The 27122-nt window shown below is 38.8% G+C and overlaps 4 protein-coding genes across 10 annotated transcripts; 1 reads left to right on the top strand and 3 right to left on the bottom strand.

Annotated features, from left to right (window-relative positions):
• Nucleotides 1-1918: 1918 nt before the first annotated feature.
• On the bottom strand, nt 1919-12716 carry LOC131312744 (uncharacterized). Of its 5 annotated transcripts, XR_009195957.1 has the most exons (11): nt 12189-12679; nt 10924-11073; nt 9811-10025; nt 9652-9722; nt 9369-9528; nt 8826-9012; nt 8570-8728; nt 8375-8463; nt 7815-8023; nt 3204-3341; nt 1919-2173 (listed from the first exon to the last, which is right to left on the bottom strand). XR_009195957.1 is itself a non-coding variant. In XM_058340690.1 (10 exons), exons 1-10 carry the CDS (start codon nt 12541-12543, stop codon nt 7726-7728), a joined length of 1485 nt encoding a protein of 494 aa, XP_058196673.1. In that variant the 5' UTR covers nt 12544-12680; the 3' UTR covers nt 7538-7725. The 5 variants fall into 5 exon arrangements, 3 of the variants coding, with proteins under 3 accessions (XP_058196673.1, XP_058196672.1, XP_058196674.1); XR_009195958.1 differs by lacking the exon at nt 3204-3341; XM_058340690.1 differs by lacking the exons at nt 1919-2173; nt 3204-3341 and adding an exon at nt 7538-7742 and having other exon boundaries at nt 7942-8023; nt 12189-12680.
• On the top strand, nt 2067-7423 carry LOC131312742 (probable linoleate 9S-lipoxygenase 7). 2 transcript variants are annotated; one of them, XM_058340686.1, is made up of 9 exons: nt 2067-2277; nt 2379-2659; nt 2735-2966; nt 3096-3416; nt 3537-3622; nt 3780-3869; nt 4833-5131; nt 5364-5627; nt 6321-7423. In XM_058340686.1, exons 1-9 carry the CDS (start codon nt 2067-2069, stop codon nt 7087-7089), a joined length of 2553 nt encoding a protein of 850 aa, XP_058196669.1. In that variant the 3' UTR covers nt 7090-7423. The 2 variants fall into 2 exon arrangements, with proteins under 2 accessions (XP_058196669.1, XP_058196668.1); XM_058340685.1 differs by having other exon boundaries at nt 2735-2984.
• An 870-nt stretch (nt 12717-13586) lies between the features above and the next one.
• On the bottom strand, nt 13587-17993 carry LOC131312741 (poly(A)-specific ribonuclease PARN-like). 2 transcript variants are annotated; one of them, XM_058340682.1, is made up of 8 exons: nt 17536-17993; nt 15954-16084; nt 15566-15754; nt 15375-15493; nt 15126-15242; nt 14932-15046; nt 14623-14838; nt 13587-14413 (listed from the first exon to the last, which is right to left on the bottom strand). In XM_058340682.1, exons 1-8 carry the CDS (start codon nt 17877-17879, stop codon nt 13764-13766), a joined length of 1881 nt encoding a protein of 626 aa, XP_058196665.1. In that variant the 5' UTR covers nt 17880-17993; the 3' UTR covers nt 13587-13763. The 2 variants fall into 2 exon arrangements, with proteins under 2 accessions (XP_058196665.1, XP_058196666.1); XM_058340683.1 differs by having other exon boundaries at nt 15375-15487.
• A 3546-nt stretch (nt 17994-21539) lies between these two features.
• LOC131312740 (serine carboxypeptidase-like 20) lies at nt 21540-26368 on the bottom strand. The gene is made up of 14 exons (XM_058340681.1): nt 26208-26368; nt 25927-26072; nt 25198-25274; nt 24969-25091; nt 24763-24865; nt 24645-24682; nt 24462-24563; nt 23431-23511; nt 23092-23334; nt 22627-22692; nt 22435-22556; nt 22127-22240; nt 21966-22011; nt 21540-21826 (listed from the first exon to the last, which is right to left on the bottom strand). The coding sequence occupies exons 1-14, from the start codon at nt 26366-26368 to the stop codon at nt 21743-21745; spliced, it is 1506 nt and encodes a 501-aa protein (XP_058196664.1). The 3' UTR covers nt 21540-21742.
• Nucleotides 26369-27122: the final 754 nt, after the last annotated feature.

Raw genomic sequence — 27122 nt, 5'->3', positions numbered from 1 at the left:
TCTTTATATGTTTGGTTGGATTTTGAGAGAGATTTTTGGAGGTAATGAGTGGAGAGAGAGAGATAGAGAAATTTATTGGGTACCGTGCACAAGAGTTTTAAAATTCAAAATGAACAGATTATATAACCACAACTCAATTGAATTAGTAGTACTAGTACCTCTGGAGTCCACTTCTTCCTCCTACTACAAGGTATACAAGAAGAGAATGGTGGGCCCCAATGGAAACTCGGATTAGGTTGGACAATGCCCAACTTCGATTCCCTGCAGCCCCTTATTGAGGGATAAACATATTCATAACACTGCTTAGCTAAAAAAAAAAAAAAAAACAAATTAATTTCTAGAACCACCAACAAGTGATGGGACCTTAGTTTCGATTCCAACATAAGTATGGTGGGATCTCTTATAAATTATGGTATGGTATGACAGAACAATACTCCTCAGCGGATGTGACGAAGCAACATACATACACTTCTACATTTTTTTTAAAAAGAAAAAGGCTATAATTAGAGCAACACAAGCAAGACTTGCTGTATTTGCTATTTATTCATCGGAAAAAATGTTCTCCATCTCTTCAAGTTGTTGTCCATCCAAAATTATATTAAGATTGATCGTATATTGGCGACTAATTTGCAAAATTCACACCACTTTGTTTGATTTTTTCAAATAAACGTTCAATGTTCAAGTCAACGTCCAATCAAATAAGAATTCTTACACGGATAATCTCTAATCTCTATGAACGTTATAAAATAAAAGATTTTTGGATCATTAAGATAAGCCCGAAACAAAAGGACATAAAACCTCCTTGTCCCAACACTTGTAACCAAGTAGTTTCCCAACTTGTATGGGATCCACCCCTTGCCAATATCTTCCCGGAAAGGCTATGGGTACATACATTTATGTACATACACATGTACATACGCACATTAAATATGTCTCGGGTCTTATAAAAATGATCCGAATTGTTCATTTTGTTCAAAATAGTTTATTTATGGTCCTCGTAAAAAATCAACTAAACCCGATATCGGTAAAGGTGTTTACGATACATCCAACTTTGCTTTAGAATTCATGTCTGAATTCTATAGCAAAAGTGGATGTTTCATAAACGCCTTTATCGATATCGGATTAAGTTAATTTTCTACAAAGATCATAAACAAATTATTCTGAACAAAATGAGCGGTTTGGATCTTTTTTGTTGGACTTGATACGGATTTAATGTGCATATGTACGCAATGTATGTACATGAGTGTATGTACCTATAGCAACACTCTTTTGCTATTTATTCATCGAAAAAAATGTTCTCCAAAGTTCTTCACTTTAGCATAAAGGTCAGTTTAGTGGCTTACTTCAGTCTCACCCTAAAGTCTACCTTCCATCTCTAAGAGATTCTCGAAGTGTTGTCCATCCAAAATTATAAGATTGATCGTATAGTGGCGGCGTAATCAAATCATTTAATTTGCAAAATTTGCCATCACTTTGTTCGATTTTTTCAAACCAATGTTCAATGTGCAAGTCAACGTCCAATCAACAAGAATTCTTACATGGATAATCTCTATGCACGCTATAAGATGAAATTTTTTGGATCATTAAGGTAAGCCTGAAATGGCTCCGTATCTCGTTTAAGTTCTGGACTTTAGGGAAGTGTAATCCTTTTTCAGTGTATCGAATTCTTGAAGAATTGGCAAAGCATTCATGAATCTGGAAGTTTAGAATTGTGTAGTTTGCAAGCAAATTCCTCAGGCTAATATGTTCAGTTGGAGCCTTAGCTCAACCCCTTCAAGAATACATCCAAGAAGACTTTTCAGAAAACTTGAGTTTGAATCCACTCTTCACAAACAGGCAATTTCAATCCAAAGATGGAAAGTGAAAACCCTCCATCAAAGCAAAGGATCAGATCCACCACCAAAGAAGAAAAACCACAAGACCAATAATTTCTCGCCTCGTGTGCACATTCTTTTTCTCAAATGCAAGCAATCATCAGATCCCAACCTCACAAATACAATGTCGTTTGGAGACTCATTAATTGCAGAGACTAAGCAAAACCAGCAAAAGGAAAAAGAACGACGGTAATGGAAGAACACCAAAGGCCTTGTTCTGCCCTGCAGAGTTGTCTGAATGCCATAAGCACCAAAGCTCACACTTGTAATAAGGCTCTTAGTCGCGAAACCAACGAAAACTGCATCATAAAAGGGAAAATCATCATTCAACATAGCCATGGCGAATCAGCTCCTAGATCAGCAGCTTCAGTTCAGCTATACAGTCGCTCTCAAGTCGACCCAAGTTAGTAAAATACAAATAATTCATAAATTAAAGAAGGATTCCATCGTATGGTGATACTAATGCAATCCCTTTTGCTCTCTTTCCGCATTTTTGTGTAACAGAAACCGGAAAAGGGAAGATGAGTGAGATGGCAGAACTCAGACACGGGAAGACTACCAAGCATTCCGGGGTGAAGATCACAACTTTTGACATAAAATTTCTTGTCACAGCAGATTTTGGAATTCCAGGAGCGTTTGCCATAACAAACAAGCACAAACACAAGTTTTTCCTTCAATCTGCCACTCTCAAGGTTTCTGATTACATCATCATCCATTTTGACTGCAACTCGTGGGTTTACCCCGTTCACAGAACAAAGACCAACCGGCTCTTCTTTTCAAACACCGTAAGTCACATGACAAACTGATTTTTCCTCTCCAAAATGTTGTCAAAAAGTCACAAAGCATGTTGCTGTGTCCAGAGCTATCTCCCAAGCCAAACACCAAATGCTTTGGTGCAACTGAGGAAGGAAGAACTTGTTAGCTTGAGAGGCGATGGAACTAGGGAGAGGAAGGAATGGGAACGCATTTACGACTACGATTTCTATAACGACCTTGGTAATAAAGAACCACGACATGCGAGACCCATCTTGGGCGGTTCTTTAATGTATCCGTATCCCAGGAGGGGAAAAACTGGCCTCAATGGCAACCATGGTATTCAAATTTTCCAAGGTCATACTCCCTCCATCCCATATTCTTCATCCCTTATCAGAATTCCAATCTTTAAAGATATGTTAAATTAATGTTGTTGATTCAGAGTTATTTCCTAAATCTTCTGGGCAGGAACAATCACGCTAGATATGTATGTTCCCCCAGATGAGCGAGTCAGCCCCCAGAAACTATCAGAACTGATATCGAATTCGATTCAAGCTGGTTTACATTTCATTTTACCTGAGGCAAAATTGTTGTTCACAAATGCAAGTACTGGGAGTTTTGAATCCTTCGATGAGATCTGTGACTTGTTCACTAGCAGCAGAAGTCAAGTCCTTGAAGGATGGGTCGCAGAAAAGTTGAAGAGCATGCTACCACCTGAGATTTTCAAAAAGATTACACGTGCAAGCAAAAAGAACCGAACGAAATTTCCTTTACCTCAAGTTATAGCAGGTGATGTGTCTTACAACTTACAAGTAAAGTAACCAAGAGTAGGGTTAGAACTTAGAAGGCATAGCATTTGCAGAGTTATAAGTTGTCCACTTACTTCCCTGGATTTTGTAAAATTTTCAGAAAATGAATTGGCATGGAAGGATGATGAGGAATTTGGGCGTCAGATGCTTGCAGGGATTAATCCAGCAGTAATCCAGTGCCTGGGGGTATGTTAAAATATGCAGCAGTTGTGAGAAGCCCTAAAGCCTTCTCCAATAGCCTCGTTGATTATGTGCAGTGAAACTAATATATTATGCATATCTTTCTTACCATTAGTGAAATGTAAGCAGAAGTTTAATATTCGAATTTTGAGATGAACTACAGAGTTTCCCCCCAAGGAGCAAAGATGGAGTATGGAGTTCTATCAAGCAATCACACATTGAGTCCAACCTCGACGGGCTGACTCTTGAAATGGTAAACAACCCCCCCCCGCCCCCCCCTTGGAGGATGTGATAGACATCGATAATGAGTTTACTACCAAATCATGTTAAGTTACCAGTAGTTCCAACAACGTATATCAAGCTATCTATCACCCTCCCTCACGTGCAACCTCCTCTTGCATGTGGAGATGCAAATTTTTCAGTGATAGAGCGAAAGAGAAACATAATGCAAACGGGGAACAAATGCAAAATAGAGAGACATACCCAAGACCTCTTCCAACTAGAGCTCTGATACCATGTTAAGTTACTAGTAGTTCCAAAAGCTTAAGCTGTTAGGAAATGTGCCCACTGCCCACCAATTATATCAAGCTATCTAACTGATCAAACCCCACAATAGGTGAATGCACGGGGCACAATATGCACGATCAGCCGTTGAAAATGTTTAGGTAGAGGCTCCAGCAGGAGCATGCATAAGTGTCCACACAAAAAATATTTCTAGAGAGAAGAACATGGCATAAGCAAACAGAGTTTCCCTAAGATAGTTATGTTCAAGAAAAAATGATCACAGCATCAGCGATGAGGGCATGGATTTTAAGCCTTATATATTCAAGGGGCTACAAGGCCAAAGGCACAAACTGTAGCTTAGTTGACCCGAAAAGGTTATATAAAGGTACCAATGAAGAAATTTGCAGAAAAGGTACCAATGGGCAACCATGAACATGTAATTAAGGTAATCAGTATAATGTGCTTAGACAAGCATCCAGAATGAAATGTTGTTCAACCTGGAACACTGTTTCAGGTTATCAATTAGCAGAATATAACAAATTTAAGCATCAGATATAGTTGAAGAGTGCACACATCCAAAAGGCATATATCCTTTTCTCCTTGGCAAAAGATATTCATATTGTGTGTTGTCATGCATGCATTAATTCACTATGAATCTCCTTCCAAACAGGTGGTTTAGCAGCAGTATTTATTTTCACATATCACATTGCAGGCTATTAACCAATGGAGAATTTTCATCCTGGATCACCATGACTACCTCATGCCATTTCTCAGTAGAATAAACACAAAAGGTGTGTGTGCTTATGCATCTCGAACGCTACTGTTCTTGAGGAAAGATTCCACGTTAAAGCCACTGGCAATAGAACTGAGCTTGCCTACCCCCTCTGCTAGTAAGGAGAAACATAGAGTGTTTCTCCCATCAACTCATGGCAGTGAGGCAGCAGTTTGGCAGTTAGCTAAAGCTCATGTCGCATCCAATGACGCCTGTCACCACCAGCTAATCAGCCACTGGTATGTTAATTAAGCCATTATCAAAGTCTACTTGGCTTTACCTGACTTTTCTTCATTCAATTAAATGAAGCAAATTTATGTAATTTTTGTCATTTTATCAGAAACTGTAACTTGGAAAAACCCTAATGATCTTCACCAAAAAATTTCAAAACTTCTGATTTTATCTCGTGTAACTGTAACTGATGCCAAATATAAAACATCTCATGATAATTGTATAATGCATAATACACAGGTTGAAAGCTCATGCAGTAGTCGAGCCATTTATCATTGCAACCAGAAGGCAGTTGAGCACAATGCACCCCATCCACCGGCTGCTGGATCCTCATTTTAAAGACACTATGCACATAAATGCGATAGCCAGGAGCGTCATCGTAAATGGTGGTGGAATCCTTGAGAAGACGTTGTCTACTGGTGAAATCTCAATGGAGCTGACTTCTGCATTCTATAAAGACTGGAGATTTGATGAACAAGGCCTTCCCGCAGATCTCGTCAAAAGGTACTGAAACTACTCTCCTTCAATGTATTCACGCCACCGGTCTTTCCCAGGGACCCAGATACGCCCCATTTATTCCACGGGCAATCAGTAATCAGTTTTTTCCCTTTATGATCCGTCATGTAAACTTGGTCCTTTTATTTTGACACAGGCAATATGTATTTTCTTTTCTACGGTTCTACCTATTCAGGAAAATATTGTCCCTATCTATTATTTTCATAACCACTATCTTTTCCCTTTCCCCCCGCGTGCTCAGTAGTCCTACACCCATGAGGGGTCGTTGTTTTCCCCGCATGGCCGGCAGTCATATCCAGATTAGTAACCACTTTTTCATTCTCTTCCAGGCCTTGATTTGAAATGTTCTTATACAAAATGTTGCGTGTATATGATTTATCTACCCCCAATAATGCTAGAGAAAAAGTTTTTTTGACGTAGTTGTAGCCCAACGGCTAGTTTGACCAACCAGAAAAGCCTGGTATATTTATATTGCAGCTCGTGAGTATGTAAAGAGTTCTTGTAACGTAGCATTTATGATAAGAAATTTGAAGCATCTGTAACGTATACAACTTATTACACAGTTGTTTCTAAACCCTTCTAATCCCAAAAATATTTCACAAAATTTCTCTTTTCCAAATTTTTGCATACATTTAAGATATATATATACACACTTATCATACTTATGAACATATATTCCAGATGCATGGCCCTGCCTGACCCAAATAACCCTGGCGGGGTTCAGCTCATCTTTGAAGACTACCCCTATGGTGCAGATGGACTGGACATATGGGTTGCCATTAAGGCATGGGTAACAAACTTCTGCTCAATCTTCTACACAGATGATAACTCTTTAAGGTCCGATGACGAAATCCAATCATGGTGGTCGGAAATTCGAAATTTGGGTCATGGCGATAAACACAACGAAACGTGGTGGTACCCAATGAAAACTCTTAATGACCTAATAGAGGCTCTCACAACTCTCATATGGACTGCATCAGCTCTTCATGCTTCTGTGAACTTTGGGCAATATGGATACACTGGTTGCCCTCCAAATCGACCGACACTGTGTCGGAAGTTCATTCCAAAGGAAGGGACACTAGAGTTTGCTGAGTTTCTTAGGGATCCTGACAAATATTATCTTAGCATGTTGCCTGAAATTTTTGAACTGACCCTAAGTGTCGCAGTGGTAGAGGTCCTATCACGGCATACATCAGACGAAGTGTACCTAGGACAACGGCTATCGGAGGAATGGACAGACAATGAACAGATACAACAGATATTTCAGCAGTTCCAGAAGAACCTCCAAGAGGTGGAGAAAAGAATCTTGGAGAGGAATAGAAATCCCAATCTTAAGAACAGATGCGGCCCTGCCAAGATAGCATACAAGCTTTTGTACCCTGATACGTCAAATGTTGGGTTCAAAGGGGGAATCACCGGAAAGGGGATACCTAATAGCATATCCATTTAACATATCAAGATATTGTTAGTCCACTTCCTTTTCTTGATTGATTCCATGTGTAATAAAGGTCAACTGACGCAGCATTATATAGGTTTGAAAAAAAAAATCCATTTCCTTGTATGAATTCTCTTTCATCTCATGCAGCTCAAAAGATAAATGCAAACTCACCTACTCAAATGAGAAAACCATTTATACTGGCAGTGGCTCATAAGTGCTTATTAGCAGTTTATCAGTTTCAGTAGTTCCCGAAATTGCTATCTTATTTGAGCATGTTCAGATGAATAAACAGAATTTGTAAGTGGTTCTGCATTAAAATTAAATTCATTCTCATTCTTATTCATAATATCCACCCAATAAAGGTACTGTTAGTGTTATCTATGGTGCTTGGAATTGCAATGACAAATTACACACCCAGCCAAGGCAGATCACAGAAAACTTGAACGCTTGCAACCATAGATAAAGCAATCAAGAACATAGACATTTGAACATAGATTTGAACCAGTAAACACGTAAAGAAGATTATTTGTTTACAATAATCTGTACAGATGTGTAACAAAAAAGCAGAGGAAACCGGAAGAGTTGCAATGGGTAGGGACATGAAGTTACAAGTAACAACCTTGTAACAACCTCAACAAAGAACATACTCTAAGCCCACAATCGATGGAGAGAGAGAGAGAGAGAGAGAGAGAGAGAGAGAGAGAGAGAGAGAGAGAGAGAGAGAGAGACTAGCTCACAATATCGTGAATTTGTGACGGATTTTGGAGTGAATTGTGCTGGTTACCCTCCAAATCAACCTATAATGCATGTATACCACTGGATCTTCCAACCTCCAGCGGAGTTATCTCAACATGCAGCATCGATTTTCCAGGGCAAAAGGTGCATGATCAACTGTACCAGGACAGCCCAACACCAAATTGGCAACCATTTCAGCAGTACCGAGAGCCTGGAAAATAGAACAAAGGTGATAGTTGTCATTTCACTACTTTCGGGAAAAAAATTAAAGGAACTTGCGCCAATTAAAGCTTTCAGCTTGATAGATGTGAAACTAGAAGAATTGCGTCACTCATATCTACTTCAATCTTCTTTTAAAAATAAAATGGACTCCTTAACAACTCACAAATATGCTAGGTAATCCTCGCAAAAGTATACACATAGAGAAACTATCAGAATCTGAAGTTCAAAAGAGGAAAAAACAAAAACTGCACATCACACTGGACCAAATAGCAATATGAAATGAATTGACAACTTCTGACATTGAGCAAGCAAAACAGTAGAAGAAAACATGGTAAATTACCAATGAAAGTCCTTCCCCTTCATGGCCAGCAGCGACGAACAAGTTTGATAAACCAGGAACCGCCCCAATCACCGGTTTCCCATCTGGCACTGTGGAACAGTATTACAACAGTTCACAGGTCTCAAACCCTAACTAGTATCACCAGAATACTAAACGTATCAAGCATTTGAAAAATGAGATCGATAGTCTACTTACTGTAAGGTCTTAATCCTATTCTCACTTTTCTACTTTGGCGAAAGTCTCTGAGAGAAAGTTCTCTTAAAGTGGGAAAGAACTCCCCTGCCCGCTCCCATATGCGGTCGATAACTGACTCATTCATTTCTGTACTGAACCCAACAAACTGGCGGCTGCTCCCTGAAAAGAAGACATAGGATGGAACATCATACAACTTGTGGTCAATGACAGTAGAGACCAAGTGAACATGTGCAAAGGCAAGACATAAAACACTTACCAAGAACAAGGTATCCCCGAGAATCCATGGTGGCGGTCATTGACACAGACAATGATTCTGCATCAACTGGCCCTGAAGCAGAAACAGAAGAATGAAGAGTTCCTGCTTCATGATTAACGTAACCCGCTTCCATCAGACCATGATTCAGTATGAAAGAATTGAGATTCTCTACCACAAGTAGGTGACCCTGTCAAGCAGAGGAGCCACAAGACCAATTTTACAAACAAACATAATGTGATTATTGAGGAAATTTTGAAGAAAGGTTAACGTTATACTCGTTTTAAGGTTTCCCCACCAGGTTTCTTATTGGTAGAGAGTGTAACTCTGTCAAAAATTGGCACAATTGCTATTCCCAATCGAACTTTCATGAACTATTTCAGGCAAGTTCAATGTTGTCACTACCTAACCAGTATATCAGCTTCCCCATTGTTTCTCATTTTTCAGACCATTGAGAAAATTAGTTATCATAAGAAACAAAATACATATCAAAATGAATTAAAACACTATTACTTGCATAAGAATATCCAGTTCTAGAGTCTTAACCTTCCGAGGCTTTACAGGGACATCCAAGTCAAGTCCTGTGTCCCTAATCAGATCATGCATCAAAGTCCCACTCCAACAACCGGCGGCAATTATAACAGCCTTCTTACTATACAAGGTGTTTTTCGAAGTCTGAACAGCTTTGACCTCCCCACTACCGGATCTGGTACAAGGATTACACCAGTTACTCTCACCCAACAACATGCTATACAAGAATTCCAGTCATTATACCCCAATTTCACAGAGGAAAAACAAATCAGTACAGTGGAGGAAAGAAACAAGGAACCTCAATAAACTGGTTGCTGGTTCATAATAGAATTCTGCATATCTTCCTTCTGATGCAAAATATCTGTTGACCTATATGTTAGATTATAACTACATAGTTATACCGCAGGTGGATGCAGATTGCTGAAAGAATTTCAGTAAAGAAGGTATTTCTGAGGACCTTCTCAATGAATGAAACCGCACGCTGAGCATCTATTTGACAGTCATCAGGCAGAAACGCTGCCCCACCTTCCTTACCAATCATCAGTGCAGGTTCCTTTAACAGCAAATCACCGTGAGACAAGAAATCAGCCCTCAGCCCAGCTTCAGATAGCTGATCCACTCTTCTCTTTAACATGGCTGAGTCTTGGGAAGTTCTACCAATTAACAAGCTTCCTATCAATAAGAACATCTTACAATCATTACCATGATGGATGAGCAGAATAAATACAACAACTATTGGATGGGCAATGAAGACTTCAACATATGAGAGGGACATATTGTCTCGCAATATTTCACATAGGTATAAAAGAACCACAAAGCATGTATCCTGCATAAATTTGTGTGGAGCATGCAGGAGGGTATGCATGCATACAGAAGCATCTTTAAGTCACAACACAAGTGTCCACTGAGAAAATGACAATTGACAAGGAAATCCTTCAATCACACGACTCACAACCAGTGTCTTATACTTCACTTAGCCTATAAATCCTTGTCAATCGTTTTCTTCTTATTTTCCTTTTTTGATAAGTTACATGTGTAAAATCTGGGATGAATTTTTTATGTTATTTCTGTTCTAAATCCTATCAATTGGTAGGTAGGGTCACGTTCAAATGTCTTCCTGTTTGCTTTCAGAATCAGCTGTAATTGGCTAAATTTGGGATGACACTGTACCTCCATATGATTAATCATCATGTTGTCCACTCCAATATCAAGACAGGGTAAAAGGGGAAAAGATATTTATTTATCAGTTCTAAAAGCTATCAATAGGTAGGTAGGGTTACTGTTCTAACGCATTACACACAAAAATTACCGACAAACAAAAGAAGGAAGAAATATGTATATATAAACATATATATACATACATTTGTGTATATGTACAGATATTGTAAGGTCGATTTTTTGAGGATAAAGACCTCTGGACAAGTGCAATACTACAGTAACTAACCAATCAGTATCACCTGAGCTTCATTTAAAATTCAATTCATCTCCGAGCTACTGAAGATTCAGAATAGATGAAATGAGAGAAAGAAGAAAAAAAGGCTTCTATATTGACCCAAGGAAATAAGATCACCTGTCTTCTTCCAACCTAACATCTCCAGAGGATTCATGCCTTGATGCTGTACATTTTCTGCGAACATTTCCCACAGTTCACGGCTTCTCATTGCAAGCTCCCATTTATCACTGCCAGGGGCTTTGTGAACCATCCATAAATAACCTTGCCCTAAAACCAGACAAAATGCCAAAGACAGGGAGAAGAGATCCTACACCCAATCAGATTCAGGAAAAGAGAAGCAATGCTCAAGCATATATTGTGCTCAAATGTTCAAGAATATCAAACATATCAAGGTTATAAATCTATGATTAGCAAAACTGATCATAAATATGCTAAACTCGAGATATTTTGTAACTAGAAAGTCAAAATTGTCCTTTATCAGTAACGACAAGTCAAGCTCATATGAACTATGAACATCTTCCAGTACTTTGACAAATATCGAAAAATCGAGGAGGTGGCATGAATTCTATGCTACTTGCATGGGTCGCTAATCAACCACGCCAGAACAAATATCTAACAAAGAAAGTAATCACTTCTCATCACCACTCATTAATAAATGCCCTTATGGGTAAGTAACTTTCCTCAAAATGACCTCATCTCTCACAATACACGGATCCAACATACAAATTGCGAAAGAACCTTCCAACATAGAAGGGTACAGCACCTATATCATATCTTCAGATGCTGCCTAATTTAGTGGAATTCTGTAGTCACATATATGCTGCAACCAGCACAACTACATTTTAAGGCTTCTTAACTTCCTCAAATGATTGAGGAGCGGGAAAGAAGGGTTCCCAACCCATTACATCTAACTTTCCTGTCCTAACCTTTCGAAATGTCAATTAACTATATGGGCGTTACAATCTGTATATGAAAATGTAGAAGTCATAAGTTCAACGACTCGTTTCTGGAACTGCTGAGTACAGGGACTTGAAGTCAATCAAAGCTTAGTGTCATGAGTGCCTTTTACCAAATGCAACTTTTGCTGATTACTACTCTATTTATTTATCATCATCTTCTTTCACCACATTCTAAAATACTACTCTCTTTTTTTTTTTTGAACAGCAAAATACTACATAACACCTTCTTACATTGTTTACACGAGAAAGAATTAGGAATCTTGCCTCAGTTTCTGCTCTCTGGTATTCCTAAATCATCAACACGAGAAAACTTAGCGTACAAAGCACGTTTTGTTAATACCACAGGTGCCCGGTCCAGCTTTAGCGACTAATTACTAACCCCACAGTCCACTAGCGGGCCCAAAGTGTACAAAGCCAGTTTACCTGCACCAGTAGCGCCTGCGCACGGGACGGCGGCGTCAACGACGGCGACGGAGAGATCCGACTCCATTAGAAACTGGCGAGCGATAGTCAGACCGATAATCCCCGCGCCGACCACAACCACGTCGAACGTATGGGACGACGCCTTGATCGGCTTCAAGCCTCGAAAAGGAGCGGTTCCATCTGATCGTTTTGTTTGGGCCCTCATGGTTGGAGCGAGCAGTGGTTTTACGAGAAATTTGTTGCCAAACAAGCATGAAGTCGAGGCGATAAACGACGGCGGACTGCGAAGAGATGAGACGATAGCGTTCGAGCTGGGGTTAGGGTTCGGGATCAGAGTTGAAGCTATTGCAGCCATTTTTTGGGGGGTTTTCAGTTTCTGAGTGAAAGCTCAGCTGCTCTGTTCAGTTGCTGTCAACGTAGCCGATGAGAGATGACGGATCCATTAAGGTGGCCCAAGCCCATGTAACATGACAGGGCCTCGTCGTGATCGGGATTGCGGCGGAGTTGACGGAAATAGACCTCGTCCCCATTAACTTTTTTTTTTTAAGCGACCGTTTTCTTCTTATTCAAATTTCTTTCTCATATGTGAGTTTTATTCCAAATTTTTTGAGATTATTGATTCGATTCGGAAAAATAAACAAATTTTTTCTCTTACTCAAATATTTTGAAAAATAACCATTTTTAAGAAGAAGAATAAAAGTCAACTTTAGACCTTAGTTAAGCTCCACTAAATTTTTTAGGTTTTTTCTTGTTTTGTCTTTAATTAAAAAATTCGCAATTATTAGTTTTGCGCTTGATTTTTATGGATTTTAATTCGTCTTGTCAAGACAAAATCGATAAAGTAAAAAATTGGGCTTTATCTTGAATATTTTCAAAATATTTGGGTAAAAGTCATAATTTTTTCCTTTTTTGATTCATTTGGACGAGACGAATCAATAATAAAAAAAAGTTAGAAGCAAAACTAACCCGCGCGAAAAAAATTTGAATAAGAATAAAACAAGGAAAAGCTCAAGTAATTCGAGAATTGTAAATCCACGCCGGATTATTTGAAATTTGTTCATTTTGTTAAATCAGTGACAACAGAAAAGTCCCACGGAGACCATTAATGGAGAAGTCACTAACCGGATGAAACTGTGTTCAATTTCCAAGAACTACGTGGCCGCTCAGTGCTAGGAACCAACTAGACAGGCATTGGAGTGCCTGGCAGCATCCCCATTCCGAACTACTTCGGTCCAGTATGAAGTCACAAATATAAGACTCTACCCAAATCTTCTGAGCTGCACACTTGTAGAAGCAGAAGCAACTTTCCATAACAAGTTCTTTGTCCAACATCAATACAGAAGCCTAATTGGTTCAAAATAAAAGCACGATACGAAATTCAAAAAGTGGCCGGAATGGTTGAGGAAATAATACAATTACATTTCACATTTAAAAATAAATAAATCATTCAACGAAAACCCTTTCCATTTTTGGTCAGCAAAAACCTAAATTGCCTCCCAAATAAATAAGGGCACTGACCTATATCAAAATTGTTACAATATCAATAGCAAAGTAAAAAGGAAAAAAAACTACACATTACAAATCATCCAGGTTAATCATCAAGTCATTGTTCCAACAGATCTCCAATGGCCCTGTGGAATCAGCTTCCGAATTACTGTCACATTCTGCCACAGCTTTGTCCAAAGAATCTGCTAAATCTGATTTCCATAAACCCAACCGACAAGCTCTCCTGTAAATCTGATAATCTGCAGCCCTTAAGCCTTCTGAGATCATCTCCCTCAGCGATTCACAGCATTTCCCTCCAGAGTCAATTGCCTCCAGAAAAGTTTCCGATGAACCAGACTTCCAGAAAACAACAACAGCGCAACTCCTATCCAAAAATCGCACATCAAATTCTTCAGAAAACACTTCATGGGAGTCGCGGAGCAATTTGTTTAGCATTTTCGCGGACATCCCACCTCTGAATCCCCACAAGAAAACCAAATCCTTACATTCAACTTTTCTTGGGTTGTCTGTCCAAATTGAGACATCCTCGTCAACTGGGTCTTGGGAGTTTGTGGAGTGAGGAGTGAAGGTGTTTGCATAGCCTTGAAGGACCAAGGGTAAATGGCTATCATCATCTTTGAGAGTTTCAGGGGAAATTTTGAGAATAGAGCACAGTTTAGCGAACAATTCGCTTATCCTCAAAACATTATGGCCATGGATCTTGCCCTCATTCCCATCAGCTGAAAGATTGAAACTTGGTCAGTTTGGTTTAATTTAGGCTCAGTATAGATGCCAGGAACATTAAGGGAAATGGGAATGTGATTCTGGATAGCTATCATTCATATGTTTAAAAAGTTTGATTAGGGCCTTTAGGGATCATGAAAGCATTTTCCGAGGAACATGCTTAACCCATAATTGATTGCATGCAAGAGAACTGAAAGTAACTTACCTTGGTGACTGATCTCCATATCAATTGGCGAAAAGAATCGTCCTTTCAAAAAAGAAATAGCTGCAGGTAAATTGGTAACCTTTCTGAGAGGGCCAATTTCCTTCATCAAATAGCTGACATCAAGTATGTGGGGGAAAACCAAATGTAAGCAGCTCCTGAACTCATCCATGCTAGAAGGTAATGAGGAAAGGAAATTTGAATAAATGAACGAAAAATCTGCACCAAAGGGCAATATAAAAGTGCAGAATCAGTAAATGTAAACAAATAGAGTTTAAAATGAGCGACAGTTGATCATTTGAGAGACGGGACCGTTGAGTGAGTTGTGGGCAACAACAGGTTTCTGAGAAGCAGAAATCAAATCGATCACCTCTCGAAAGCCACGAACACGCTTATTTTGCTCCTCTTCCAGATTTTCAAGCTCCCTCTATCATTAAAAGCAAGATTAGAACGACTATATGAAGCTTGAACATCCATTATCTCTAAAGGATTATGGTTTTTACTACCTCAAAAGTTTCCCTGTCTTCTTTTGAGCCAGTCAAAACAACTCGAACTGCTTGGGTTCCCCCACCCTTGGCTGGACTTAATAAAGGAACAAGGTCATCAGAGAAGTCTCTCAGCATCTGCGACCAAAACAAAAACCCTAAGAAGACATGAACTAAAACTTTACCAATCCTAGTGGAAAAAGTGAAATAATCCGCCTTTCTATCACTTTAACCAGATGACATGGTTGCATGAGAGAGCAATTCTCTTACCTCTACCACAAGCTGCACTTGGCGTTCGCTGCAAACATCGATGCTCAAGCATGGCCTAGACCCATGCTGTTCACTTCCTAAGATAAGTTTTCTCAAGGAATTTATTAATGCATCTGTCCCTGACAAGAAGATAGTTTAGACATGAAGGAAAGTCAAAAATCAAAAGAATGTGATGCAAAATTTTCATCTACCTTCATTCTTTGGGCCTGTGTCTTTAATTGTATTTATCCAATGCTTAACTCGTGATTTAATCCTTTCAACAAAAACTGCATCAGCAACCGAAAGGGCAGAGGAGGATTGCAGTACGCATTTACTAGGCACAAGGTTCCCTATCCGAGCTATCGAAGCTGATTCTTGTGATCTGGATAAATATGATATGCCTGTCCAAAGCAAAGGCCCATAAATGGCCCCTCTGGTTAACATTCAAGACTTTTTGTAAATTAAAAATGTGGGCTAGTTGAAGCTGATAAAAGAACAAGTCTCTCTGTCTCCCTAACATTAATTCTGTTTTTTTAAATTCTCCCTATCATATTTTAAGACAGCAAATCTCTGCTACAATAATTCAAACAAGCAACTTACCATCATATATACAGGCATTGAAATCAAAACCTTCTCGAGCCATAGATGTCAAGTATGATGACTGGCATGAAAAACTATAGGAAGGCATCCCTATTTTGAACTCATCCCTTGGGAACAGATGAAAGTTGTATCTACACCAAAAAAGATAGAACACAATCATCTATCAATTATCAACTGGAAAAGCAAAATCATTGTTTTATCATCAGAAAGCATTGGAAGAAGCGTTAGAAGATTATCAGGCTTTCAAAAATTGACTAGTCACCACTTATCAGGACCTAAATAATGACACGGCTGTTAAGAGCACCAAATACTGTTTTAAGTTTTGAACGCACTTGAACAAGGCAACCAAATTTCCTAAGAAACATTATCAACAGCGATCAAAATCTATCAGCCAAACTACCTAATTCATGGGTTAGACAGTAAAACTGACAACTGAATGTTACTAAAACCCGAAATGTCATCCTAAGGTCAATATAGGTCAACTTGTTAGCATTTGTGACCCTATACCTATTATACTTAACTTGTCACCAAAATTCACGTGGCACCGTAGGTGGTTACCTCTCTCTCCTTTTCCTTCTCTCACCTAGGTTATCTTCTTCTAAAGGCTACTGAAGGTGTTGGAATACTTCAGGTTTCCATCCAACACTTCCACTTTTGATACATTTTAGGAGTAGATAGGAATGGAAATGGTAACTTCTTACCTGGTTGTATCCAACATTCAAGGAAAATTGAAGTCTCTATGACTCGAAATTAAGTCCATTTTCAACCATTTCAGATTAGGAGGTAACCCTCCTACCACTTTGAATTCCTTCTTTCTCTGTCAATTTCCATCACTACATTTAACACCTTTTGTCCATCCATCCACTCTAGTGGTAGTGTAGCAGCATTAAGTGTTGTGAGGTTGCGGGTTCAAATCCTATAGAGAGGAGTTTGATACCCATTGTGGTTGGTTGGGTTGGGGTTAGGGTTACAATAGGTTCTTCTATCATATGACCCAAAAAAACCCAACTATGCAGTACACAATTCAACTAACATAGAGTTATTCAACTGTTACTAATTATGGTAAGTTAGCAATTCCAATCCCCCCAAAATTCAAAGTTTCGAACACCTTAAATAAATTATCCTCTTCCTTTTCCTGAATAGGATGATGAAAGTAGACATTAAGGAAAAACTTAAAAAAAATTAAAAAAAAAAAAAAAACCTTGCGAGTGTTATGGCATCTGAACATTTGAGTTAAAAAAAAAAACCCACAAGGGGTTGGTCTAGACTTGGGGGTATGCTCCATTTCAAGTTTGAAACCTCTTAACTTTTATCAACTCCTCTGGGCCGGTGCATATAGAGCTTTGCTCCGACTTTAATTGGGCTCCCGGCAAGTGTGCAGTGGGATTGGGCACCAGGATTAATCGAGGCGTGCATAAGCTGCCCGGACAACTGAGTTATAAAAAAACATTTGATTTAAAATAACTTGACTATAACTCAAAAGGTTATTTTTCAGATAATGTCCATTGAAGTGCTCTACTATATAAAATGAAATAAGTAAAGATTTTGATTAAAGGACTAGAGATGAGCAGGGGGAACTCACGGGTGGGCGATGACTTTTGAAGCCCTAACGGAGAAAGGACAAACGGCGAACTGAAGAACCTGAAACCTCTCGGCAGCGTACTTGGCCTTGAAATAGGCGGTGTCGGGGGTGTCGACGGGGAGCACTCGGTGCCAGGGAGAAGAGTAGGACCCAGTCTTCTGCAACGACACGGCCACGAAGTCCGTGTCATGGATGTGGGTCTTGAACTCGGCTAACGCCTCCGAGAAATTGGTCTTTGTCACCTGCTTTATCGGCCATCGGCAGCGGTGGTTGGAGTGGTGGGGGTGGTCGGAAATCTGGGTGCAGAGGAAGCGCCTCTGAAACGTACGAGGCCGAAGGATCATTTATACGCCGGAATGTACGAACGAGGCTGTCGGAAGAAATCTATATATTCTATGCTTGGCGACGGGGCTGCCGGTTCGATTTGGGTTTGAGAAGCCGGGGCAGAAGAGAGGGGCAAAGGCTATGATGCTCCAAAGTGGTATGGGAGCATCATACTCCCAATGAATTACAGACAACACTTACCATTCACTAAGGCAACACTTACCATTCACTAAGGCAGAACTTACCACACCCTGTTTTGTGGTAAGTAATCCTCCGTTTTTTAGGTCAAAACCGCCTCATTTTTAACAAAACCACCCTATTTTTAGTTTTTGGTTTTGATCTAAGGGCTGTGATTTATCTATTTTCAATCCAAAGGCTGTAATTCATTGGGAGTATGATGCTCCCATACCACTTGGGAGCATCACAGAAGTTTTGGAAGAGAGGTGGTATGGGTAATTTCTCTTTTCGGGTTCTTCGGGAGGCATGTTTGGTTTGTGAGTTATTGGTGTCTTTGGGAGTGTTTGCAACAGAGATCGATAGATGTGGATACAAATTTTTGAATTTAGCTTCGATTTTGTCGTAGATTTTAAATTTTTGTAGATTTTAAATTTTGGCTTTCAATACGAATTGAAAAAATATGTTTTGTTGTAGATTTTAAATTTTGGCTTTCGGTAGGAATTGGAAAAACATGTTTGTTGTAACTGCGAGATTATGAAAATTTTATTATTTAAAAAATTTGTATTGATTCTAAAAATCAATTTTTGTAGAATTTTTAACAAACATTTTAAATTGATTTTTAAAAACTAGAATCTAAAAATTTGTCAAAATAAATTTGAGTAGACACTTTATTGTTTCATGAGTTTTTTATGTTTTCATCCTCAAAATTATCCATATTTTTTCAACTTTGCCATTAAATAATTACAATAATTACTCATGAATTATATCAATGCAATTTAATTATAGCAAATTTTGAATTGAAATAAACAGTCGGCCAAAACGAGCTAACCCTATAAAAGTCCCACAAATTATGTCTGCCATATGTCTTGATAGTCACACAACACCCATCTAACTAAGACGAGAGAACATATTTAGCCAGCTGACCCTTTTTAATATTTTTCACAACGAGCTAACCCTATAAAAGTCCCACAAATTATGTCTGCCATATGTCTTGATAGTCACACAACACCCATCTAACTAAGACGAGAGAACATATTTAGCCAGCCGACCCTTTTTAATATTTTTCACTCTGCACCACCCTTGTTTTATTAAGAGCACACTCACTTCTTCTTTTGTTCTCCCTACCGATGTGGGATACAAAACCAAGCTAGGCTACTTCTTCCATCTTCTAGTCCACCTTTTTATATCGGCAAAATAACAATTTATTAAGGAACTTGTCAAAGATTACAACAAGCAAGGGGGAGGGGGATGGAAATTCAATCAAGGTTGGACAAACACCTGAGGGCAAAATCCAAAAAACGGGTCAGGCCCGAACACGAAAGGGCCTAAAAAATGCCCAAATGAAAACAATTACAGCTCAAACATAATGGTCCTAACTGCCCAGATCTTCTAGTACACTTTCGAACTCTCTGTTCTTCTTTGTGTCTTCTTTAATCCTTAAGTGAATCAAATTCATATCAACCCAACCCAAACTATCTTAGAATGGAAGATCAAGCTGACCGGCATGTAATCTAGTAGTAATCCGTAATGGAGAAGAAATGATGGAACTGAAAATGGATTTGTTCCTTGGGATGGGCGGAGCTAGAGATTTCGATTAGTGGGGTCAAAAAACTAGAAACACAAGCTATGGATTTATACATAACAAATAAGTTGCTTTGTTCAGTACATTAACCCTTTGAGTCTTTGACCTAACTTTTTCCGGACCTTTTTGCATGGTCTTTTTTGTTATTTTCTTATTCCCTTTGTCCCTTTATTATAGTTTAGTATTGTATTTTGAATTGTCTCTTTTAATAAATGTCCTTTTAAAAAAGCTAGTGGGTAAATTTTTCCTTCTGCCCTTTTGAATAGTTAGTGAGATGACAAAGATGGTATATCTCTCTCTTATATTATGTATGTCAACAACTAGTACATGGTCTTGTTTGCAGGGACCGGGGGCTCTGCTGCCCGAGGAGCACAGGAGCCCCTACCCACACTCTGCAAACGCTGCCGTTTTGATTAAATAAAAAATCTCAACCACCAATTTGCAATCCTATGGAGCAAAAACGTAATTATGAGAGCCTTAGAGACAAAACTTGATTATGTCTCTTTAGAATAATATGATCAGAAATAGTAAGATCTTCACACCCGTTCAAACAGATTAAAAATTGGACCACTTAATTTTTTAATAATTTTTTTTAATATATAAACGGCCTCAAAAAATTAGTGCTCAAATTTTAACTCCGTTTGAATCGATGCAAAGTTTTTGTTATTCTTATCATATTATTCTAAAGGGTCGTAATTCATTTTTATCTTTAGGGCTCTCATATTAAGTATATATTCTTTATTAGGACCCTATGGAGTATAAGTGTGATTATGAGAGCCCTAGAGATAAAAATAAATTACGACTCTTTAGAATAATATGACAAGAATAACAAGATCTTTGCACCGATTCAATCGGAGTGAAAATTTGAGCACTAATTTTTTGAGACCGTTTATATATTAAAAAATATGGTTAAAAAATTAAGTGGTCCAATTTTTAATCTGTTTGAACATGTGTGAAGATCTTACTATTCTGATAATATTATTTTAAAGAGACATAATCAAATTTTGTCTCTAAAACTCTTATAATCACGTTTCTGCTTCATAAGATTGCAAGGTTGAGATTTTTTATTTAATCAAAACGGCAGCGTTTGCAAAGTGTGGGTAAGGGCTCCCGTGCCCCTTCGGGCAGCAGAGCCCCCGGGTCCTGTTTGCAGATGACAAAAGGACGAAGAATCTTGAGAGCTACATGGAGAGAAGTCGGCAATTCCCTGGAACATAGGGAATACTATATTCCCCCCCCCCCCCCCCTTTGAGTACTCGAAGTGTTTTTCCCCTTCTTAGATTGTTGGGTGATTTATTTAGTGGACATCAAATTCTTGATCTGATGTGTTCCAATTTCCATAGTTGGTAAGGTTGTGATTCATGTATGCTTTAATGCTAATTCTCTTGGTTTTGTTAATCTCTGGAAAGTTGAGCTAATGGGGAGGTGATTAAGGAGGAGGATGGTGCGACTGTTTGGGTTTATAGGTTTGGTTACATGATAGAAAGTGATCATAGCATTTTGGAATGATTATCAGACTGTTATATTGTTTGATTATCAGTTGAAGATTGGGTACGGAACCAATTGTTTTCCAGTTCGAGTTACCTTTGGGGCCATTGGAAGTTATTCGGTAGTTAACTTCAACATTTTCAGAGTAGTCTCTCTCGGACCCAATTGCATTAGGCGGAAATACTACGCCGTCAAAAAAATTGAAAAAAAATCCAAGGGTCTGGAGGTTACCCCTTTTTGTGTTGTGCAGCTTCCCATTTCCGTATTTTACAGATTATCTGTCTACAAAAAATTTCTTATATTTCTAGTGCACCCTGTCACACAATAATATGAAACTTTGCAAAAATACACACACCCTTCCCAACTCACATTTTCTCCTAAAATTGTTAGCTTTCTTGAGTACCATTTTCCACTAAAGCAAAGGCCAGTAATATATAATAAGCTCTGTTCATTCATTAATACAGGAAAATTGGTACATCACATGGTTATTCCCACCTTTTCATCCATTAACTTTTGCCTGTATATCAATTACTAATTGTTTCCTATTCGTGGTCAAAATATCCTTGGAGAATAGGAAACATCAAATAACACTATTTCCACTCCTCCCCATCTCAATGAAAAGCCAGTGAAATTCTTTCATATTGTTTTTCCCTCCAGCCAAAGGCTATAAAAGTCCAACGCTTCCCGTGGTTTGTACTCTGGAACAGTATGTCCGGATCCCTGCACCAGCACAAGTATAAAACTCAAAAAAGAAAGAAAAGGAAAAACGAATTTAAAAAACCCTCACGTTTAGTCTAGATGCCTGGTGTTTTTTTGGGGTCATATACGATACCGGTTAACGGCCGCCACATTTACTAACCTTGACAGTGAGGAAGGTGAGATTGTTGTCATATCCTTGTAGGTATCTGCAATAGATGGGAGAAACTTTAGAGAAAATTTCTGGGTTTTTTTCTTGCAGCAGCATTTAACTCCTCTAGTGGGAGACTGAATCGCCATTAATCTATCGAAGTATAGACTTACCCAGCAATTTGTCCATGAGAAGTCCAAGGCCTCCATTCATCCACAACCTTATATCCAACTGATCTAGTCCATGCTTCAGTCCCAGTGAAGGGAACACACATATCATGGTCTCCACTGCCACAAATGTACACATTCATGAGCAAAAATTTGGAATCTCAATGCATGTCCAACCCAATACCCAAATTACTGCATGACTTCCATTTCTCTACCTATCCTGACTCCTGAGGGTTTCCAATATTATCAGTTTTAGCAATTATATGAAAATGCAAAAAATGGAGCAGTAAGTATTGTTTTAGAAGTTGATATACCTATATATGAGCGCCCGATATCCCCGGGAAGTCAGGTTCTTGTGGTACTTGATCATGCTTCCAGAATCATGTGTGAATTGAATCCTGCCGGTGCACAAGTCCCATCTTCCACACACACTTTCCTAAAGCATTACAGGGATTATAATTCTGTTTTCTTTGAAGCGTGTAGAAATTTAGATACTTAAATCGTACTTGTTCGGCATGAATTGCTTTCCGAATTGATTCAGTGTTGAGCCACAAAGATGCAACTTGGTCATCCTGCATATTAGATTCAAACCATGATAAACCAATTAATTTTAGTGGTGCCCAAGCCTGAGGAGGCCAATAAAATTAAGGTAAATAATCCTACCATGTAGTAATTCTTAAAAGACAGCCAGACATAGAAAATGGATTTTGAAGCAAAAAGTAACTTCTATATGATGCTCAAAGCTGTTCACAGAGAATTGTCAAATGCCTTTGTTGGCCATTTTCCTGCTGCATACAACGAGAGTAACACCAGCTCATAGATTATGCTAAAAAAATTCTATCTGTGGTTTCTCAAACCTCAACTGATAGATTTGAAAAACATTGAAGAATCGAAAGTTCACGTTTAACAAACCAAGCAAACTAAATCAGCTGAGTAAAGGTCAAACAAGTGTAGTAGCTTCAGTCACTTACAATACATGGGACATCTTCGCTGTTGAGAATTTGTGGCCAAGTTGGAACGATTCCATCTCTTACCGGAGCTTTATAAGGCCATGCACGGCCAAACATTCTCTTCCTCACGGGAAGGGGTCTTTCAGTCTCGCCTAATTTCCTGAAGCTGGATGGCAACTTTATATTACCAAGTATGGTATCTAAAGCTTTTGTGCCATGATAGCATGGTTCTAGTATGTTGTAGATGTTAAGGTCGTTGACGTCCTGCGTTTGCCATGATATGAAAGTGAATACCAAATCTAAATGGGGAGTGATGGAGTATATCTTAACACTAGGCACTACTAGCAAGTGAATTCTTACATCATAAACTTTCGCTAGCTTGTTTTCACAGTTGTCGCTTGCTGGATTGTAGAAGTTTCCGCGACACTCTGCAGTAGCTTCCTGCAGTACCAATCACGAGGAATCAGAAATATACTTCATTGTCTACATGGGGAGAAATAATAGTCAGCTACTTGATATTTTGTGCATAGTTATTTGGTTATGGCCTTATGGGCCTGTGGCCCTTGTGGGGAGATGCTCATAACCACACAGTAGGTTCAAGCAGTAACAGCAGCAGTGACAGAGATGCTCATATCCACACGGGATGCCGTAAAAGTGGTAAAAACATCGCAAAGCCAAAAATCTGAGGATAACATTCCTCGACTTTCTTATCAGCTAGCAAGTGATTTTTTATTAGGACTAACAAACATCACATCAGTAAATACAGAAAATGTCCTTCAGCAAAATCGCAAAAGGTGTAGCCTCCTTCACATAAGTCTGTAATCAGCTTTTGGTCACTCCCGTGGTTCCCATCGGATGTTCTGATGTCATGTACGGACTAAAACTTGTGTCAACTGCGCCTACAGAAATGTTAATCTCAAGACTAACAACCTATTTGGAACTTGAGGAAAAGAAAGGAAAGGAAAAGGAAATTTTGAGAAAAGTGTGGAAGGAAATTTACTGTGATTTATTCTTTGTTTTGCTATTTTCTTCCCTATTTCCTCTCAAACCAAAGAAGGGAAATACTTTCCCTTTCTTTTTTTCTTTTTCCCTAGGTTCCAAACAAACCCTTAAATAGAGGCTGCCAAACATAAAGCAGTAGCCAAACAAGCTTACTTATGTTTACTCATAAATATGAATCTTAATGTAAGTGGTATATAACTCGAAACGTAGGTTGAAGTAGTACTCAAACTGTTACTCGAACCGTAGGTTCCCTAAAGAGTTGTCACCGTAAGGCATAGGTTGAAGCAGTAACTTGTTTAAGGAGGTTGAGGAAACTAGAATGAATATAGGTTAATCACACACACACACACAAAAAAACTTGAATGAATATAGAAAAGACAAGTTCCCACCTCAAATAGTTCATCCGAAATGAGGCCCATCCCGTGTGCAAAGGGAACAAGAGCATTGCCATCAAACACATCGTCGGTAACTCCATTTCCCACCATATAACCCTGCATGCAGTATTTACTATAAGCGAATAAATCTAAAACTGTTAACCGCTGCTTTAGTAGATTCTCGTAAAAAGGGGGTACCTTGAAGTTCAGAATGGGCCTCACACCGGCGTCGAGTCCTGTACAAGATCCAAATTTTAATATTAGGCGTCAAACCCATTTCAACACGCATATACATGACATAGAACAGAATAAGAACCTTTTACAACTTCATGAGCCAGAGTTGGCACATATATTCCAGCATATGACTCCCCAGAAATAAAAAACGGATTGGAGAGGAACTCTGGGTATAACTCGAACCACTACAAGATAACAAAAAGTTCCAAATAACGTTACCACATTAACATCCACCAAAAGTTTCTATAATTTTACGTTTTTCTTGTTTTTTGTTTCAAATGGTGGTACCTTGAGGAGGAATGTATGTGAGTCGGAAGCCGTTTTCAGGTCACTAGTAACATAATCGGATTCATTTGCTGAGTAGGAAAATCCAACACCAGAGGGGGAGTCCAAATATATAATGTTGGAGACCTGCTAGCGCAAAGATCATCCATTAAGCAGCTAATTTAAGAAGTTTGGAAGATATTGGGTATTGACATCTATTTAGACGAAAGAAGCATTCAAAACAAATCATAACCTTGGACCAGCTGTATGGATTGAGATGCAGTTTGGGAAGGCTTCCCATTGTGTTTCCAGTTTCAAAATTGAACGGCCCTGCATAACCATTCAAAGATTCCGTTCGCAAATCATTGGAACTAAGGAGAAACTAAATTGGTAACTGACAAGTAAGTGCTGCAGATAGATGAAAGTACTAACAATACATGAGAGAATCATTTCTCTCAAATTTCCAACATCCAAAACACTGAATTTAGCCCAATTACGCAGCTGAAGTACGAAAATCAAGGAGGTATTCGCATCCAATTCCAATTGTCACGGCATTTGAATTGACAAATTGGTATTGCGGTCAGAACCATACCGAAGATCAAGAAATCCAAGGGAAGGATTTACCAAGGGAAAGGAAAATTATGGGGAAATTATATGAAATCTAGATTGGTGTAAATAAAATTAGCATATTCACTTTATCATATTCTTGCCTTTTCATTTACCTTCTCTTTTCCCTTCATAATTTCCTCTACAAATCCACAATCCAAACACACAGGCTTAACAGAAACATAAGTGCATAATCTTCACCATTCACAATACATGCCAGTGATACCACAAAGAAGAGAGAAAAAACAAGTAGTATCTTTTTTGATAACCCAGGTGTCTGTGCCCGCCCGAGATCAATCCCACCATCTACTATGCGGAAGAAAACAAGAATCTTTACATAATATATATACATCAAAAATTGATTCAAAGTCGATACCGTGCTCATAGACAAATCCATCGAAGCTTGAGCACCCGGGCCCGCCATTGAGCCAGAGAACCACTGGATCAGTCGAGGAATTTCTCTCAGAGAGAACGAAGTAATAGAACAGTTTCTTCCCATGAGCTTCATCTATGGTCACATACCTATAAACCCCATGTCAAATTAGAAAACAGTACCAGTAATAAACTATAAAGGGATAAAGACCCACCACAACTGAAAATGACCATGTGCAATTAAAATCCAGTAAAGGGTATATCAGTAAGAGAAAAGAAAGATACCCGGAATAGTGTTTGGAAGGAAAAGTGCCATTAAAACCGGGAATCTGAGTGACCAGTGCACCTTCAGGGACAGATTCAGTGAAATTAAAGCTGAGGATTACGTAAATTAGGGCTGCGTAGAGTAAATGGGGAATCTTGGTGTTGGACATCTTTGTGGCCATGAATTCAGGTTCAAAAAGAGAGAATTGAGAGAGGGAGAGGTCTGTTGTCTTTGTCTCAATTATTAAGGTCCATCGATGGTGGGCGAATAAATAGGAGTAATGGAGTGCGTGGAGTGATTGTTTTTGCTTACAAGGCAAAACACAGAGAGAGAGAGAGAGAGAGAGAGAGAGAAAACAATGGGTATGCTCCAACCAACAGAAAACAAGTGGGCACTCAAACAAAGCGAGAAAATTCAGGAAAAAAACAAAGGAGGGAGGAATGATTCCAATTTGACGGAACTACGAAAAACGGTTTAAATGACAACCGAATTGTGAGACGACAGGTATTATTCGGTTTTACTCGTAATTGGAAGATGTGCCATGAGAAAAAAATTTACGGATTGGCAGATGCCGCTAAGCGGAGTGCTTGGCATTAGTGTCGAATGATCAATTTGGCCGTTTATCTCGATATGGACAACTCAGATCTACTTCGAGAGTATAAAAATCTGAATTGTCTATTATTCGGATTAAAATTTGAGTTGTCAATTGTCAAGATGAAGGACCGAATTAACCACTCGGCACCTCAGATAGCATCCCTTGTCCGGAGTGAAACTCGAAAAAGAAGTACTAGTGCTAGAAAAGAAGAGTTTTAATAAGGAAAATCTTTATTTACGGAGGTTTCGTAAATAAAATTTACTGAGGCTAATCTCGACCTTCCAAAAGTGTTTTGGACGTTTCAGATTAAAGAAAAACTATTGACGGTTAGAGATATTTA

The sequence above is a fragment of the Rhododendron vialii genome, chromosome 13a, assembly GCF_030253575.1.
Source record: "Rhododendron vialii isolate Sample 1 chromosome 13a, ASM3025357v1".
Classification (NCBI taxonomy): domain Eukaryota; kingdom Viridiplantae; phylum Streptophyta; class Magnoliopsida; order Ericales; family Ericaceae; genus Rhododendron; species Rhododendron vialii.
Note: the sequence above shows the minus strand (reverse complement) of the source record. Positions and strands in the feature narration are given on the sequence as shown.

Excerpts from the sequence above, each read along its gene's own strand:
- LOC131312742 (XM_058340685.1), top strand. The coding sequence starts at position 2,067 with ATGGAAGAACACCAAAGGCCTTGTTCTGCCCTGCAGAGTTGTCTGAAT. Across the intron at positions 3,870-4,832 it reads ACGGGCTGACTCTTGAAATG|GCTATTAACCAATGGAGAAT; the intron begins GTAAACAACCCC and ends ATCACATTGCAG. Across the intron at positions 5,132-5,363 it reads CACCAGCTAATCAGCCACTG|GTTGAAAGCTCATGCAGTAG; the intron begins GTATGTTAATTA and ends CATAATACACAG.
- LOC131312744 (XM_058340689.1), bottom strand. The coding sequence starts at position 12,543 with ATGGCTGCAATAGCTTCAACTCTGATCCCGAACCCTAACCCCAGCTCG. Across the intron at positions 9,723-9,810 it reads CGGTTTCATTCATTGAGAAG|GTCAACAGATATTTTGCATC; the intron begins GTCCTCAGAAAT and ends TCTAACATATAG. Across the intron at positions 9,529-9,651 it reads CCAGCAACCAGTTTATTGAG|ATCCGGTAGTGGGGAGGTCA; the intron begins GTTCCTTGTTTC and ends TCCTTGTACCAG.
- LOC131312741 (XM_058340682.1), bottom strand. The coding sequence starts at position 17,879 with ATGATCCTTCGGCCTCGTACGTTTCAGAGGCGCTTCCTCTGCACCCAG. Across the intron at positions 15,494-15,565 it reads CACAGGCCCAAAGAATGAAG|GGACAGATGCATTAATAAAT; the intron begins GTAGATGAAAAT and ends TCTTCTTGTCAG. Across the intron at positions 14,839-14,931 it reads TGCCCACAACTCACTCAACG|ATTTTTCGTTCATTTATTCA; the intron begins GTCCCGTCTCTC and ends CCTTTGGTGCAG.
- LOC131312740 (XM_058340681.1), bottom strand. The coding sequence starts at position 26,368 with ATGGCCACAAAGATGTCCAACACCAAGATTCCCCATTTACTCTACGCA. Across the intron at positions 26,073-26,207 it reads CCTTCCAAACACTATTCCGG|GTATGTGACCATAGATGAAG; the intron begins GTATCTTTCTTT and ends TGGGGTTTATAG. Across the intron at positions 22,693-23,091 it reads GCGAAGATGTCCCATGTATT|GATGACCAAGTTGCATCTTT; the intron begins GTAAGTGACTGA and ends TCTAATATGCAG.